Raw genomic sequence first — 15,040 nt, forward strand, 5'->3', positions numbered from 1 at the left:
AAATATCGCTTGTTAGAATATTGTAGATATTTGTCTCTAAAAAGGACAAGTGTCAGGTTACGAAATTGCAAAAGATTTATCATCTCTCTCATCTCCTAGTTTAGTCAACTGAAACAATTTATTACCATGTTTACAGACTCAAGAATTGCCCAGCACTTTTCATGTTTGGAAGTGGTATAATCGGTGGTGCATAGAGCACAGGGAGATCTGCTTCTTTACGGTGCAATAAATGTGATAGAGAAATGTTTGGCTTTAACCAGACTCCTGCAAGTGCAGCAGGAGGTGCTTACACCACCCACCAAGGGAGCACTTTGCACCAGGACTTACTGTCAAGAGCTGGAATTACAGTTTTCCTCAGTGCAAGCACCAGACCCAAGGGAGAACCAAAGAGGAAGAAGTCGGAGATCTCAAAGTCAAACTTCCCAATATTTCCTCCGTCCAGCATGGTGGAGCTGCTGGATCGCCTGGATGTGGGGTCGTTTCTCAGGACACTAGAATGTAAACTGGGACAAGAATAGAAAATAAAATCTCAATTATATTCTTACTGTGTTTTCATAATTAAAGCCTGGATTAGTGATTGACAGTGGATATAATTTCTATCTCTTCAGTGAAGGAACTGTGCTAATCAACCCACAGTGACCCCACTGCACTGGCATAATTTAAATGTACAAATCCAAGCTTCAGGTGAGTTCATTTGCACACCATCTCCTCAAAATGTTTTTTAAGGAGGCAAAATCGTGGTTGCTGCTACTATATAGAACATGTCCAGATTTTCCTTCCTCTCTCAGGTGTCAAATCTGTTTGCAAAATTCCGCCTCTGTGTTGTGCAGGCTGGGCAATGCACAGGTTTAACACAGAGATTTAAATTCTCATTTTCCTTGGACACTGAGGAAAAAGCAGCAGGGCTGCTTAGGTGAAAATCCTGGGAATCCACCCCCATGTTAGGGAGAGTTGCTTCTTTGCAGTCTAAATCTGGGAGAATTAAGTGACAGATGTGTAACACTGATAACCTGGTTCACAAAAGGCTTTCTGAGATGCTTCTGTTCCCAGCCAAAAGCATAAAGCTGCATATTCCTTTGCTCTCCAGGTTGTGCAGATTCCAGTGGCAGCTGTATGGGTTATTATAATTAGAAGCAGAGAGTTGAAGGCAGTACCAGCAGTGCCTTAAGAGGGTGTTTGCAAACACTTAAAAAAGCATCAGAACAGGTTCTATAAAACATGTAGGAGACATGGATACCGTAAGAGATGGGTTGGATAAAGGGTTTACTGGCCTGGAGTTGGGAATGGTGCAGATCCAACAATCTCCTGACAGCTCTGTGGCCCCAAAACAAAACCCCAGGTGGTGACCAGTATTTGTCACACCCTCATGTGCAACAGCTCTGGCTCATCAAGGCTGCTTCTGAGGACAGTGACAGCCCAGCACTGCTGTGGTCCCAAAACAGAGCTGTTCCCACCATCCTCAGCACGGAGGAGTTGCTCACAGACCCCTCAGACACTGCCACAGCCTGGGAGCAGCTGCAAATGCTCACATTTTTGGGGAGGAAAACCAGGTTTCAGGCAGACTTTGCTTTCCTGCCGTGGCAAATAAGGAATAATCCCAGAGACAGCTCCTGTGTTGAACACCATTCCCAGAGGATGCTGAGCCTCCGCCTGCTCCTGCTGCGCCGCCGTGTTCCCTCTGGAGCTGCGTGCACGGCTCTGCTCTCCCAGCTCCCAGCCAGGGAATGATAAGTTACTTATGCCAGACACACACCCATCACAGGGAGTCAAAACAGTGGTGTCAAAAACGGGAGGAACAACGGGAGGTTACAGCAGTGACAGCTCAAAGGAGCCTGCTCCTGTTTCTGTGATGCAGACGAGGCTGCCTGGGATCAGAGCTGCAGAGCCCTGAAACAGCTCTGAGAACAAGCCACCTTTGGTGGAGCCACGATTGCCTCAGCTAACAAGATGCAAGGCAGCGAGTTTGCTGCGTGTGGGGAATGCAAAGGCATTTGGAAGACGCTCGGTTTCGCTGAAGGCAGAGTGACAGCGACGGGATTCCAACAAAGGCTCCAGAGGAAAAGCTATCCCCATGGCAGGATGGGTGCAGGGGGTGTTTGGTGTATTCCCCACAGCTTCCCTCAGCATCTCTCGGTGGGGAAAGGAAGAAGCAGAGCAGCAGGCACAGCACGGAGCATTTTGGGCATCTTCACTCCTTCTGCTGGGAACTTGGTATCGTCTTTTCAGCAATCAAAAGAAATGAGAGCCAAGGGGAACTCTGGATCAGTCATGCTCCAAGCAACCTGCAGTGCCCTGTTCTCCCTTTAAAGAGCAGCAGATGTACTGAGTGCATTAATTAAACAGGAGCTTATGGATTTCAGAAGCAAATCAACTCATTTACAATAATACAAGTACGGCACAGCCAGAAATAATGTAGTTTTGCAGAAGGACTGAATTTAAAAATAAATGTGTGATTGTAATCTCCAGATGCTGCTCTGGCTTGCTGGGCATTATCCCAGAGAAGTGGGCAGGTCTGATACATGAATAAAAATGAGTCTTTGGCACAGGCAGAAATCTGCAGTGGGCACGGACAGCAAGGTCCCTGTGTGCCAGGCTACCCGTCTGCCGAGCCCTGGAGGAAAACTTGGCTCTGTTCTGCCAACCTTCTGCTCAAAGCCACGTCACACAAGGGCTTGGTTTTTGCATGGGAAAAATCATTCCTTGATGGCAGAGGCCAATGGGCATTCTGCTGGTGCTGGCTGGGAGAACAACGTCCAGGGATGGGCGTGGGAGTGACATCCAGCTGACCTGCAGGAGGGGATGAGTGAATCCCTGCTCCCCAGCCTCTTCTGCACCAGGCATGAGTGAATCCCTGCTCCCCAGCCTCTCCTGCATCAGGAATGAGTGAATCCCTGTTTTCCAGCCTCTCCTGTACCAGGGAGGAGGTGAATCCCTGCTCCCCAGCCTCCCCTGCACCACAGAGCTGAGTGAGAGACATGCAGAGAGAATTCCTACTGCAGCTTCAACCTGGCCCCTTTCCCTGAGGGAAACCTGGTCTTGAGTTCTGGGAAGAGACTAATTTTTAGCCCAAGGTGTAAAGGGAGGCTTAGAAACACATAAAACTCTTAAGAAGTAAAAATGCACCAATCTGTCACCCCACTGAATCCAAACAGCTCTTGCCAGGGACTCACAAGTGCTGCATGTTGGGTGCAGGCAGAGCCCTTCAGAGCTGGAACAGGAAGGAGCAGCAGAAAGCTATTTGGAACACCAAAATGAGCAATCCATTATCCATATCAGGCCCAGCACTTACTCTAAAATAGGTGTAAAAATGCATGAAGATTCCAGCCTGATTTCCTTAACTGAGTCTGTGCCCCTGAGGTCAGTAACAAGAAGAAAATCAGCACATTTTTGCACAACTCATATTTTCCCTGTAATACAGGAGACTGTTTTGAGGAGGCAAGAACAAGAGCCTGATTTCCTTTTATTAACCTGCTGGAAATAGCCAAGAACCTCACTGTGGATTTTGTAAATGCAGCTGTCTTTCTGAATATCCTATCTCTGTGCACCAACAACATTCACTTCGATACCTTCTCTCCCCATAAATCATTTACCAAAGGGCCCTGACATGGCAGAACAACACAAATCCCTGTGCTAAAACAATGACTCCAAGTAGTGATGGAGGGGGAGGAATGCAGGGGAAGTCTTCAGCTCAGCACAAGGCAAAAGGAACAGCCTTGGCTGCAGCTGCAATGCAGATAATGGGATTTACTGTGGGGGACACTGCTTCCCAGTTCCTGGGACATGAGAGAAGAGGGATTAAGAGCATATTTACTGCAGTTCCTCCAGGTCTGCAGGAGAAAAAGCTCTGGGCTGTCCACTTCCAGAGGCTGAAGAAGATTCAGTCAGAAAAATCCTCTGGATTTATAGAAATAATCCCCGAATGACCAGTGGCCATGGGCAGACCGCTGTGAAAATTCCATGGGTTATGTGAACAAACACACTTCTGACTGTCCATTTGAAAAAGCTTAAAAATGTGAAACTGGGGGCTTCAACAGTGACAAGCAAATTTGAAATATGTCCTTGGTGCAATGAAGCAGCCCTGGCAGGGGACAGAATAACTCAAAATCAGGTTTCAGAGATGCTTTAAGATTAATACAAAGCTGGGTTCCCAGTTCTGCTTTGCTGAGTTCCCTTACACGATTTCTCCATTTGCTTCTGACCTCCATCCCACACTTGGAGCACAGCAGAGCAGCAGCTCCCTGACTGCCTTGGCTGTCACACAACAGCTCAAAGGGCTTCTTGCCATTGCACCACTGATGCAGTAGAGAAGCTGGATTCTCTCAGTGCCACTCAGCAAGAAAGCTGTAATTTTTTTTTTTTTTTGCATATACAACACACTGAAATCGATAACCCTCTAATCTAAATTGTTTTCCTACACCTTGCTTATCACAGGATGACAAAGCAACACTCGGGTTCCACAGATACCCCACCCTCAGCTCCAGGACACTGCTGGATCTGTTCTTTCCAAATCTTAAATCTTACCTTGAAAGAAAGGCTTGATGCTGCTTTATTGTGTCCAGCTCATAGGTGGATGAATCACTCCTTTTTCGTGGCAGCTGCTTCTTTGGATCTTCTCCATTGCTACGAGGAATATCAATGTTGCTCCTGCTGAGGTGTCTGCTGGCTTCCAGATTAGAGCCACTGGAACAGTGGCTGTTGTTCACCGTTATCCCAGGAGACAGAAGGTCGGTATCCTGGGATTTGAAATGTATGGGTTTAGCTGAATTAATAATACACCCACATTGTAACACCTCCCTCCTATCCTCCTTTCCCCATTTACCCAAGATCCAGTTGAGGCCAGTACAGGATCTCAGGCCCAGTCACTCTCTAAAGTGTGGGTGATGCTTCACACCAGAGGGTGAAACATCCCTGTTTAGAGCAAACACACCCAAACTGACGCTCATGTGCACCTTGAGACATGTCTGCCACTGATAAGGAACAGAGTCTTTGCTGCTTGAGGAGATCCTCACTCAAACCAGGGTCTGGGCAGGAACTGGGAGCCAGCATTACCTGGACACTCACGACGCTCCCTCGCCGACTGCTGTTCTGGCTCTCGGACACGGTCTGGTTGCTGTAGCATAAGGCATCAAATCCCAGGATCCCTCCAACACAGTCCCCTACCAAGCACACCTGAGAAGGGAACAGAAGCAGGGGAGGACAGGGAGGAGGAATAAAAAGGAAATTTAAAAAAAAAAATGCCCCTTGACTTCAGTTCAGAACTAACAGCTGGACAGAGTGCTGGATTACAGTGATGGATGCCCAGTGCCTTCATCAGTAAAACTGCTCAGCCAGTGAAATCCATCCCTGCCTGCAGACTCTCATCCTCTCACACAGCTCAGCTGTCCTGGCTGTCCCCACCAGCCAGCTGGAGCAACAGGACAGCAAGGCAGAGCCCTGATCCTGGTGCTAACTGCAGAAACCAAGCTGGATCCCCCTGGCCTGCTGCCTGTGCTACCTCAGGGAAGCTTCTGCCCATTTCTATCCCAAAGGGATAACAGTGTTCTGCCTCCAAGGGTATGAGCAGACAGGCAGAGCAAAGCACCAAGATCCTGGGAAGGAGAGGGCTGGCTGGGAAGAAGCTCAAGGTGAATAAACCACATTTCAGCAGTGCAGTGTGACAGCTCCTCTCATTTCTCTGCCCTTGTGGGGCTGGGGAGTCACACTGCTCAGGGGTGTGAGGCTCAGTTGTGCTCTTTATGGGGTGCAGCAGCTGCACAGCCTCAAAACATAAACCCATGGGTGCAACAGCTTCAGCACAAGCTGCTGAAGGTCCTTTAAAGCCAGGAATGCTTAAACAGCCTTGGTTTGCAATAGGGACAAGACCATGTTTAGTAACAAAGGCAAAATTCCTGCTCTAGCAAGGTGTGTCACACTGAAACCTGACTAACTTCATAGCTTTTTCTGAACACAAACTCAAGCTTTCCTTCGAATCCCAAAGGTTCAGGACAGCATACAAGCAATAATCTTTCCCTCTCAGAAAAAAAGAAATGGAAAGCACAACACTTCCTTATTGCAGCCTAGCACTGCCATATTTTCATCCCTCCTGAGAGATTTATGGCAAAGAGAGTTTCAGAAAGAAATTGCTTCACGTGCTCTTCCTCTAGCTGTGGCCTGAGCAGCCTCTGGCTCACCTGGCCATTGAAGGAGGTGCCCTCCTGGGATTTGATGAACTCACTGTAGGCCTGGTTGGCTCTGACAATGACAGTGGCCACAGCTTCTTGGTACTGTGGGGAGGACGTGGCGAGCAGGGGGAGCGCAGCGAGGGGAATGTGATCCTGGCTGTTGGACAGGCAGCCCTCGTCATAACTGTATGGGCTGAGGCTGCAGAAGGCAAGAGACACTGAGAATATGGGGAAAACAACTTGCAGGCAGTACAGTCAAGTGTTGTGGTTCATAAAAAAAAGCCTCAAGACAGAAAGGCCATTTATTCCTCTGTGAGTGGGTGAGAGTGCAATAAATCTTTCCCTCCCATCAAACATAAATCTTCAAGGACAACATACTTACACTGACAGAACAACCTCCAGACAAGGAATTAAATCCTTAGTATTTATTGGATTAATTAGAATAAATCAATCTCAGAACTTGTGCTGCACAATTACTGTATTCACTGCAGCTAAGTATGAAATCGGGATTGAATGCCTGGCTGGTACATTAATAAATATATTCTCAAAGCACAGTCAGAGCTCCCAGTGCTACATGCAGAACATCTCAGGGAAACAAATAAAACAAAACAAACCCCCCAAAAAACCACCACTCCATGATAAAACAGCATCAACTTACCTGGACACCAGGGAAAATGCTTCGGAGCAGATGGCTGGGCAAGGGACAAGTCTGATGGCAATGTGTCCCAGAGCAGCTGGGTAATGCACCCTCATCACCGTGTCAAACACGGTCGTGATGGTGTTGACATCCCCTTGCTTGGAGCTCTGGTCACCACTTCCTGAGTCCAGGATGTTCCCTCCATGGAGGACCAAGAGGAGGACATGGATTTTACTTGGCTGCATTAATGGCTGCACAGATTCATCCTAGGTGGGGATGGAAGAGAGCACACAGAAACACTCATTTTTCAAAGGGGTGGGACTTGTGCTTAATTTATGGCAAATTAATTTATGGCAAAGGCCATTAGATACACCACAATACAATGCTAAAAACCTGAGTACTCCTTCCAGGTCTCTTATCCTACACTTGTGCATGCACAAATGCACGCACAGCCTCAGTGTAACTTGTCAGAAACAGAAGGAATGCTGAAAGTTAAAAAAAAAAAACCACCCAAAAAAACCAAAACTGCATAAAATTGTATCCAGGTAAAACATGGCAGCAGGGAAGACATCCTTGTGTATATTAGGGTGGAAAAATACAGAAATAAGAGATGGGTGTTGTTTTTTGTGGGGTGCTGAGCTCAGCTGAAGCAGTTGGCAGTGAAACACATTCAGCAAAATTAAGAAATGAGATCAAACAGGTCAGCAAGTGGCAAGTTACTGAGAGCTTGTGGGAAGATCAGTCATCGCATGTTTGCCTAACACAGAAGTTATAAATAAGACTTCAGAATTGCTTAAACTGTTGCAAAAGAGGAACTGAAAAGAAAAAAGTTCGTGACCCATAACACAAGGATGGCCAGCATGTGGCTGGGAGACTGCTGCATGAACACAGTAAGGGATTTCAATTTGGCTGTCCAGGTGATTTGTTTATTGTGTTGAACCAATTCCTTGCCTAAAGAGACAGGCTGTAATTTAGGGGAAGGAGTGCATTGTATCCTTATCATTAATGCCCTGCCATAAGGGTTGTAAGCCCAATCCTGATGCCCCAGGCAGGTACAAGAGCCTCTATGTGCACGTACTGTAACACTACAGAGCAGTAACTATTTTTAATATCTATTTGCTACCAGGGCTTTCAGTGTTTACAGCTCCCACAGCGACTCAAATCCTCCATCCCACACCTGCGAGATCTGTGCAAATCCTTCTGTACCTGACCCCTGTGCTAGCAGAGACAACACCTGAGAACATCCTGAGCTGCTGCCACTGAGAGGGGGGAAGGAAGGGATGGAGGGCAGCAGTGTTTTCCATTTGGCAAATTCTTCTAATTCTAGCATCTTCAGTCACCTGTTATCCTTCGAGCAGTGACTGAGTCCTTGGCAGACCTGCTGGTGGGAGGAAAGCATGCCCAGGCACACATTGGCAGCCTAACAAATACATCACGTTTTTGCCAGATAATGTTAAAGCTTGTCTTATTACACAGCCCACCAGAAGTATTAAAACTCTCATCCAAGTCTGTAATAATGATTTTTCCAGACCTCCTGCGTAAGAATGGCCTTGAATTATTTAGCACCATTCCACTGTGTTCATGCCTGCTCTTCAAACCTTCTCTGACTCCAATTTTAGCACCTGCACAGTGAACTTTTCCCTGGGTGGAGGCACAGGAGGAGCCCTCAAAGCGTCTCAGCACCTCTTCTGCTTCCAGACAAGGATTTTAAGTGTTCATTTGGAGAACAACATGAGTCACCAAGCTCAGGTCATGCAGAAGTTTATCAGCAGTGATTTGGAGGCACCTTTCAGTTCATTACCCTCTGCTCTGAAGGAAGTGGGGAACTGCTGATCAGTTTAAGGGTGGAGGTAACTATTTAGAACTTCCTTGTAAGATATGGAGCCTCTTAAAACACCTAAATCCCGAACCACCTTCAAGTGAGGGAAGCTTTTAACCTGAAAATCATTGCAATTGGAGGCACAGGAATTTCATACTGTTTTAGCAGACAGCTTGTGAACAACTACAAATAACCGTCTTTTTCATCCTGCTTTGAAGTCTGTTCTTTTTCTAAAATGAAGGCAGAAACAGGAGGGGGTTGAGTTTGCACAGCCCTCTGAGGAAGATGAGTTTCCCACACCATTTTGAGCTCCAAGAGAAATCTTAGGGCTTTGACTTGCTTATTTTGAGGTGGCCAGAGCTGTTCCTCTCCCAGCCACCCACTCTCCTCACAGCCCTTGAGCTCTCTGTCTATTATGGAAAAGCCAAACCACCACGAACTTAGAGCCTGGCACAGACAGTAATTCCACAACTCATGATCTTTGAAGGACCACTCAGACACAATGCAGGCACTCTGCAAAGCAGCTGCACCACCTCTGCAGCACAGACAGGCAGCTGCTGAAGGGCAGGATGAGAACAGCCAGCCTGGGGTGTCTGACCAGGACTCTGAACTGCAGAAAGCTGGGCTGGCTCAGTGTGCTGTTATTTATTTATTATTTTGCCCAGAGTACTGCCACAGGCTGTGCTGTAACTGGATTCCAAACACGACTCTGAGCAGCTCCATGCTGTGGGCTACAGCTGAGTGCTGTCCTTTGCACCTTGGTGCTGCAGGAATTTGTTCTCCCGCTCCCACATCCACACTTGCTCATCTGGCATTGCAGGATAGCTCTACCCTTGAGCTGCTCTGATCCCCACAGTATTGCCATTTTTTTCCAGCTAGATACCTGATGCTGCCTGCAAACTACACAGCATTTTCTATATGATGTTCCAAAGATGGGTGAAAAATCCCTTAAATTGGAATTACAGAAGGACACGGGTGTTACTGGGGTTCAGCAACACATGGAGACAAGACACTGCTCCCAACAAAGGGACCCATTTATCCCACACAGAGACATTCCAGCAGCAAAGGATCTCTTTACAAGAAGCCAGAGCACTCACCTCGATGATGCTGAGCCTCTCCACGCTGGAGCCAACGTGGTACTCTGCTGATGTCTCCTGGTACAAGTCACCTGGAAGCACAGAGGTGTAAAATGTCAGCACTGCCAGATGCTCTTTGGCAAAGACATTCTTCCATAAAGATGCTGCTTGTTCCAATGCCTCACATCTCCTTCATTATTTCATCAAATCATCCTCTCCCTCCTTCCTGCCTCCTTCCACCTGAGAAGCCTGGGCAATGCTGGGTCATTTATTTTCCAACATAACCTGGGCGAGAGCTGAGGACATTAGTGAGCTCTTCTCTCATTACAGAGATCTGGTACTGCTGCTTTATTAAGGATGGCAACAATGGGAAATCCCTGCACGACTGTCAGAAATGATTGGTTTGTGGGAAAATAAAAGGAATTGCTTGAACTACGCTGGGGAGTAGAGATCTGATGTATTCCTACATCTGTGCCTACACAGACTGACTTTGTAGAAAAAGCCTGAGTGTCACCTTCCACCGTGAATCGCTCTGGCTGAGGAGCTACAGCTTCCTTTCACCATTTCATAATGATGAGCAGAAAATAAAACCAAGGCAGATACAGTCAGCAACAAAGGATGGAGCAAAAGGAAAGAAGAGCCAGGAGAAATTCAAGTCATTTGAGACAGAGCTGGGATATTTCATCATTATATGAGAGAACCCTGGCTGGCACACAAAGGAGCCAAACCAATGTGGAAAATAAAAGAGAATCAAAAGCTATCCCAGCTCCCACTGAGCAAATGTTTTCCAGCAGCGCTGGGCAGTCATTTTAATGCTCTGTCTTTGGCTTCTCCCTTTGTGAGATGAGGATAACAAGTTTTACCTTGTTCACAATGAGGCTGTGACAATTGCCTGGAAATACTGTAAAATAGCACATGCAGTTTGTACTTGGAAAAGAATTACCCTGGACATCATCGCATTCGGGGGTTTCAATTTTATCCATCAGATCGTTGGAACTCCATTTGGTTATTTCTTTCGGGAACATTTCCTCGTTGTCAGACAAGTCCTCTTTAAAAAACAGATTTTTTGAGAGTCACAAACAGAAAAACATGTATACAGAAAAGAGCAAAACCCAGAATTCTAAATAAACCCCACAACTCTGTTCAATCTATACACATTTGGATAGCTTAAGTCAAAATAAACCATATACTTTATCAGTTTTTGTTATATAGAAACCAAAGTACCTTTTGAAAAGTAAACAAAATGTTTTAGTTGCATGACTTAAACAAAACTCCTGAAACATGGAAAGAAGTAATCTGGATTTTTAATGGTACCACGTTGGGCCTTTGCTTTGCCATGCTCTCTGATTGTGCCAAAGCAGTCAGAATGCTCCAGCACAGGGGAGGATAAAGCAAGAATTCCCACTGGGATCCTCCCAGCCCTGTTTGAGAGCTGTGGGATTTCTCTGGGGGAAGAAGGGACAAGGATCACTGCTGCTCATAGGACCAAGCACCTAAAAAAGCAGGAGCAATAAAGGGAACGTGAACTCCACAGGCTGATTTCCTCAGGAGATAGGCAGGAAAAGGCAGATCCATGTGTGTCTGTCTCAGTATCTTCCAAATCCCCTGGCTCAGTTCAACTGTAATCAACAAAGAATAAGGGTCCCAAAAATATTATGTTCTTAAAAGTGTAATTAAAAGGAAGAGACATACAAAGGGGACCTCTCCTTTCTCTCTCTCGCTGTCTTTTTTTTTTTCCATTCAAGATGCATCTTTTGCTGCTACAATGGTTAAGTGCTTTCTAATTTATTTATACCTCTGTGCTTAGTATGTCTTTCCTGAAAATTTTGGGCTTGTAAATTTAATAAAGAGTTATAATGTAATAACAGCAGTAATTACAGATATCTTGGAAGATCTAAAAGCTGTAATCTTCAGAGTCCCAGACTAGGATTTCCCTTTCTTATTGCTGTACAGTTACTAAGAAAATAATTAGCTGAAGAATCCTGCAATGGGGAACAAAAAAGGTTATGAAATATATGAATCTTTTCAGCAAATCTGAGCAATAGCTTAAGAAAAAAATGTATGAAGGGCACTAGGTGAAGATGCAAGCAAAGTCTGATTATTTTTAGGAGTTTCTATTTCAACTTTGACCATAAAAAGAGAGCAACCTGGAAATTTTTGTACCAGCATGCCATTTCCTTTTTCAGCCATGGAAAGAATTTGAGTAAATCCCAATTTCCCTGCACACAGGAGTCTGGAGCTGCCTGTCCAGAGCAAGTGGAAAGCACAGGCCTGTAACACACGTGCTGGCAGAGAATTAAGAGGACGACTGCACTCTAAGCTCCTCCAGCAACTTAATCTAAATATTAAACTTAATTCCTTGAGAGGTCTAATTACAGCCCTTACTGCTGCTCAAGTGATCCCTGAATGGGATATTACTCCCATTATTAGCATTTATTACAGGATAGATACTCGATATTACTGTATTTGTCACTATCTTTTCCAGTGAAAGAGGGTGAGTGGGAAGCTGGAGACAAGGAATCTTCTTGGGCTCAGGTTACGCCCACTGCACTGTGAGGAGATGGAGTGTGTGGATGGGAAGCACTTCTGAGGAGCTCTGCTGGCTGTTGACTCATCCGGAGCCCTGCCAGTTCCCATGGCACCGAGTGGGGCAGCGTGAGCTGCGAGCAGAGCCTCATCCCTGCTCCCAGACCTGAGTCTCTGCAGGCCAAGGGGCACCGAGAGGTCCCTCCTGGGGATGGGGCTCTGGTCCTGCACACGCACCCCAAGGCTTTGACTCATGAGCCAAAATCCCACCAGATTTAAGCAGACTTTTCAACCCAACCGTGCCGACTGCAGAGGACAAACTGTGCATACACAGAGACTCGCAGGAGAGCAGCTGCTTTTACTCTTAGCAACCTCCTACGAGTATTGCAACAGAGGTGCACAAGGCTCATTTTTTGTTAATTCCCCTTCCCAGGCCTGTTAGGAGCATGCCAGGGATTCCCTGGGCTCTGGATCCCAGGCAGAGCTGTCTCCATTTCAGTTTTATTACTGAGTAATTAAAAAGGCAAAAAGCGAGTGGATAGCGACGGTGCTGTTTGGATGACTCACTCCTCTTCCCTTATATTGCTCCAATAAATCCCTCACATACTTGTTGTAAATGCTACATAAGTTAATAAATAGCGACACTTAAACTAAGTTGGCCCTTCCCCTTCCTGGCAGGAGACACACTTTTATCCCAATTTACACATCCCAGACATTTCAGCTGCTGCTGTGCAGCTCACCACAACAACACACCCCTTTCTACCCCACACTTTGAGATTCATGCCTAAACACTCATGGCAGAACTCTTCTGGAACACAACACAATCCATTTTTGGAGGTTGAACTTCAGCTGAGCACCAGCGAAATTCTGCTTTGCGAAACTGGGGTGTCATCTTTTAACAACTGCATTTCCCAACTTTATCAGCAAATATTGCACCTCTCACTTCCATCAGACCAGCCAGGAGGAGAGTCCATCTGTTGTCAATAGAGATGGAGCCCTTCAGGCTTAAATTTGCATTAAGCACAATATATAAAATGAGTGCAGTGGAACAAAGCTTCTTCACACACACTTGCACAGAGGAAAAAAATATAACAGCGTTCTCTTAATGCAGATAATCAAAGTTAATTTGAGAACTCTGGAATCAACACTGATTAATTTTGGCACCTGAAGTACCTTGCTGCATTCGCCGTTGTATTTCTTGGAGAGAATGAGGAGTTAATAAAGGCAAATCTGGGTCTCTTCAGGCCCAGACAGGACAATTAATCATAACCTCTTACTGATTAAAAAACAAATTAGAAAAATAATAACTCACAGTGAATCATCAGGACACACCCACAGCCCCAGTTAGTATTGCTGGATTTCATGCACACTCATTTGCACCAAATACAATACAGCCCCTAGGGCTAAGACTGTTCAAGATCCCCTCAAACAGCTCAACCTGCACCTGAAATGGTGCTGCATTAATGTAAGAGTCTGCTGGGTGATGCTGGAAGAAGCCGTACGTCACGGTCAGAAAGAAAAGACTTCAAAGCAAAAAAGTCTCTCTTCCTTCCCTGCTCACCCCCCGCCCTTCATGCTTTCCGTTCTCTTACCCCACCATTTCAGGGAAGAAACGATGGTGATTTAGGCTCCACGTACCATGTGCATCAAAGAATTCATCATCTGAGCTGTCATCCGAATCCCTGGCAATGCTCTGCATCCTCCACTCAGAGATACTATGGCGTGAGGGACTTGCTGGAAAAAACAAAAAAGCTTTATGCGAAACGCTACATCGACAAGACAGAGAGTTCCCAACATGATCTTTGCTGGAGGAAGAATCATGTGTTCTCCAAGAAAATTCACTGCTGCAATATTAAAAAACACAAAACCCCGATGATGCTGGTGTGATGTCAGTGTACTGCTTTACAGATCCTGTTTGTTTACTGTTGGTAGAACCTGCCAGCAAGATGCTACATTAAAGCAAAGCTGCTTGGATCACTCTTCTGCTATTTTGAATGGCAGCTATTTATAATTGTTAGTAGGACGTGCAAAATCAGCTGGGTTTTAAAGTTTGCAATTAGGAAGGAAGCAGGCTGATTGGAAGCTCTCTCCGTGCCTCTCATCAGCACACAAGCCATGCCTCTGCTTTGCTAACTTTCGGGTGGGTAGCTCAGCAGAGCAGCCTGGAGAGAAATAATCTGTTTTCTGGAAGGAAATTGCTTCCACACAAATTGGATTAGAGATCTGTTTAAACTTTAAACTTGAATGATTTAAACAACATGCTATCCAACTACTTCAAAGGAAGCTGTTGAAGCAGTGGTCCTGACAGAGCAAGGAGAAACCCCAAAGTCCTTGTAGTGCTGTTTGCCCTCCTGTTACCACACCTACCTACTCCCTTTCACTTTCGCCTCCAGAGTTCTCTGAGCTAAATATATACACATTATGGCTCCTTCTTTTCTTTTTTTTTTCAGATATAATTTAGCAACCATCCAGCCCGAGCACTTCTCGGCTGAAGTTGGCTCGGAACAGCCGCCTGCTGAAGGGAGAGCTGTCCAGAGAACGATGGAAGAGGGGGTTTGTCCCCTGGTGCTGTCACACAGAGCACACAAAGCACTCACAGCAGCCACCTAACCCAGCAAAAACCTGAGGAGACGGACAAGTTCTCATTCAGCATGTACAAGAGCCTGAAAGGCTCCAGTTACTGTGACAGCCGCACGAGCCATTTCACGCTATTGTTCCAACAGAGTTGAAAATATAAGTAAAATTCTTCTCATCTCCCACCCGGTTGTCACGTGGAACAAGGACTGTGCAGAGTCATGTAACTGCAGCTCAGCAGCCCCCA

At 46.0% G+C, this 15,040-nt stretch overlaps 1 protein-coding gene across 5 annotated transcripts in view; it reads right to left on the minus strand.

The window, feature by feature from the left end:
- The window catches only part of PITPNM2 (phosphatidylinositol transfer protein membrane associated 2), a 125,191-nt gene that overhangs the window by 21,842 nt on the left and 88,309 nt on the right, over positions 1-15,040 (minus strand). For all 5 annotated transcript variants that reach the window (XM_021532744.3, XM_021532743.3, XM_021532739.2 and 2 more), the window contains 8 exons: positions 13,858-13,953; positions 10,637-10,741; positions 9,715-9,785; positions 6,820-7,064; positions 6,171-6,360; positions 5,050-5,169; positions 4,522-4,733; positions 328-503 (listed from right to left, as the gene is read on the minus strand). In XM_021532744.3, coding sequence (XP_021388419.1) covers positions 328-503; positions 4,522-4,733; positions 5,050-5,169; positions 6,171-6,360; positions 6,820-7,064; positions 9,715-9,785; positions 10,637-10,741; positions 13,858-13,953 — 1,215 coding nt within the window. The remainder of the gene's footprint in view (positions 1-327; positions 504-4,521; positions 4,734-5,049; positions 5,170-6,170; positions 6,361-6,819; positions 7,065-9,714; positions 9,786-10,636; positions 10,742-13,857; positions 13,954-15,040) is intronic.

Source organism: Lonchura striata, chromosome 18 (assembly GCF_046129695.1).
Source record: "Lonchura striata isolate bLonStr1 chromosome 18, bLonStr1.mat, whole genome shotgun sequence".
Taxonomy (NCBI): Eukaryota; Metazoa; Chordata; class Aves; order Passeriformes; family Estrildidae; genus Lonchura; species Lonchura striata.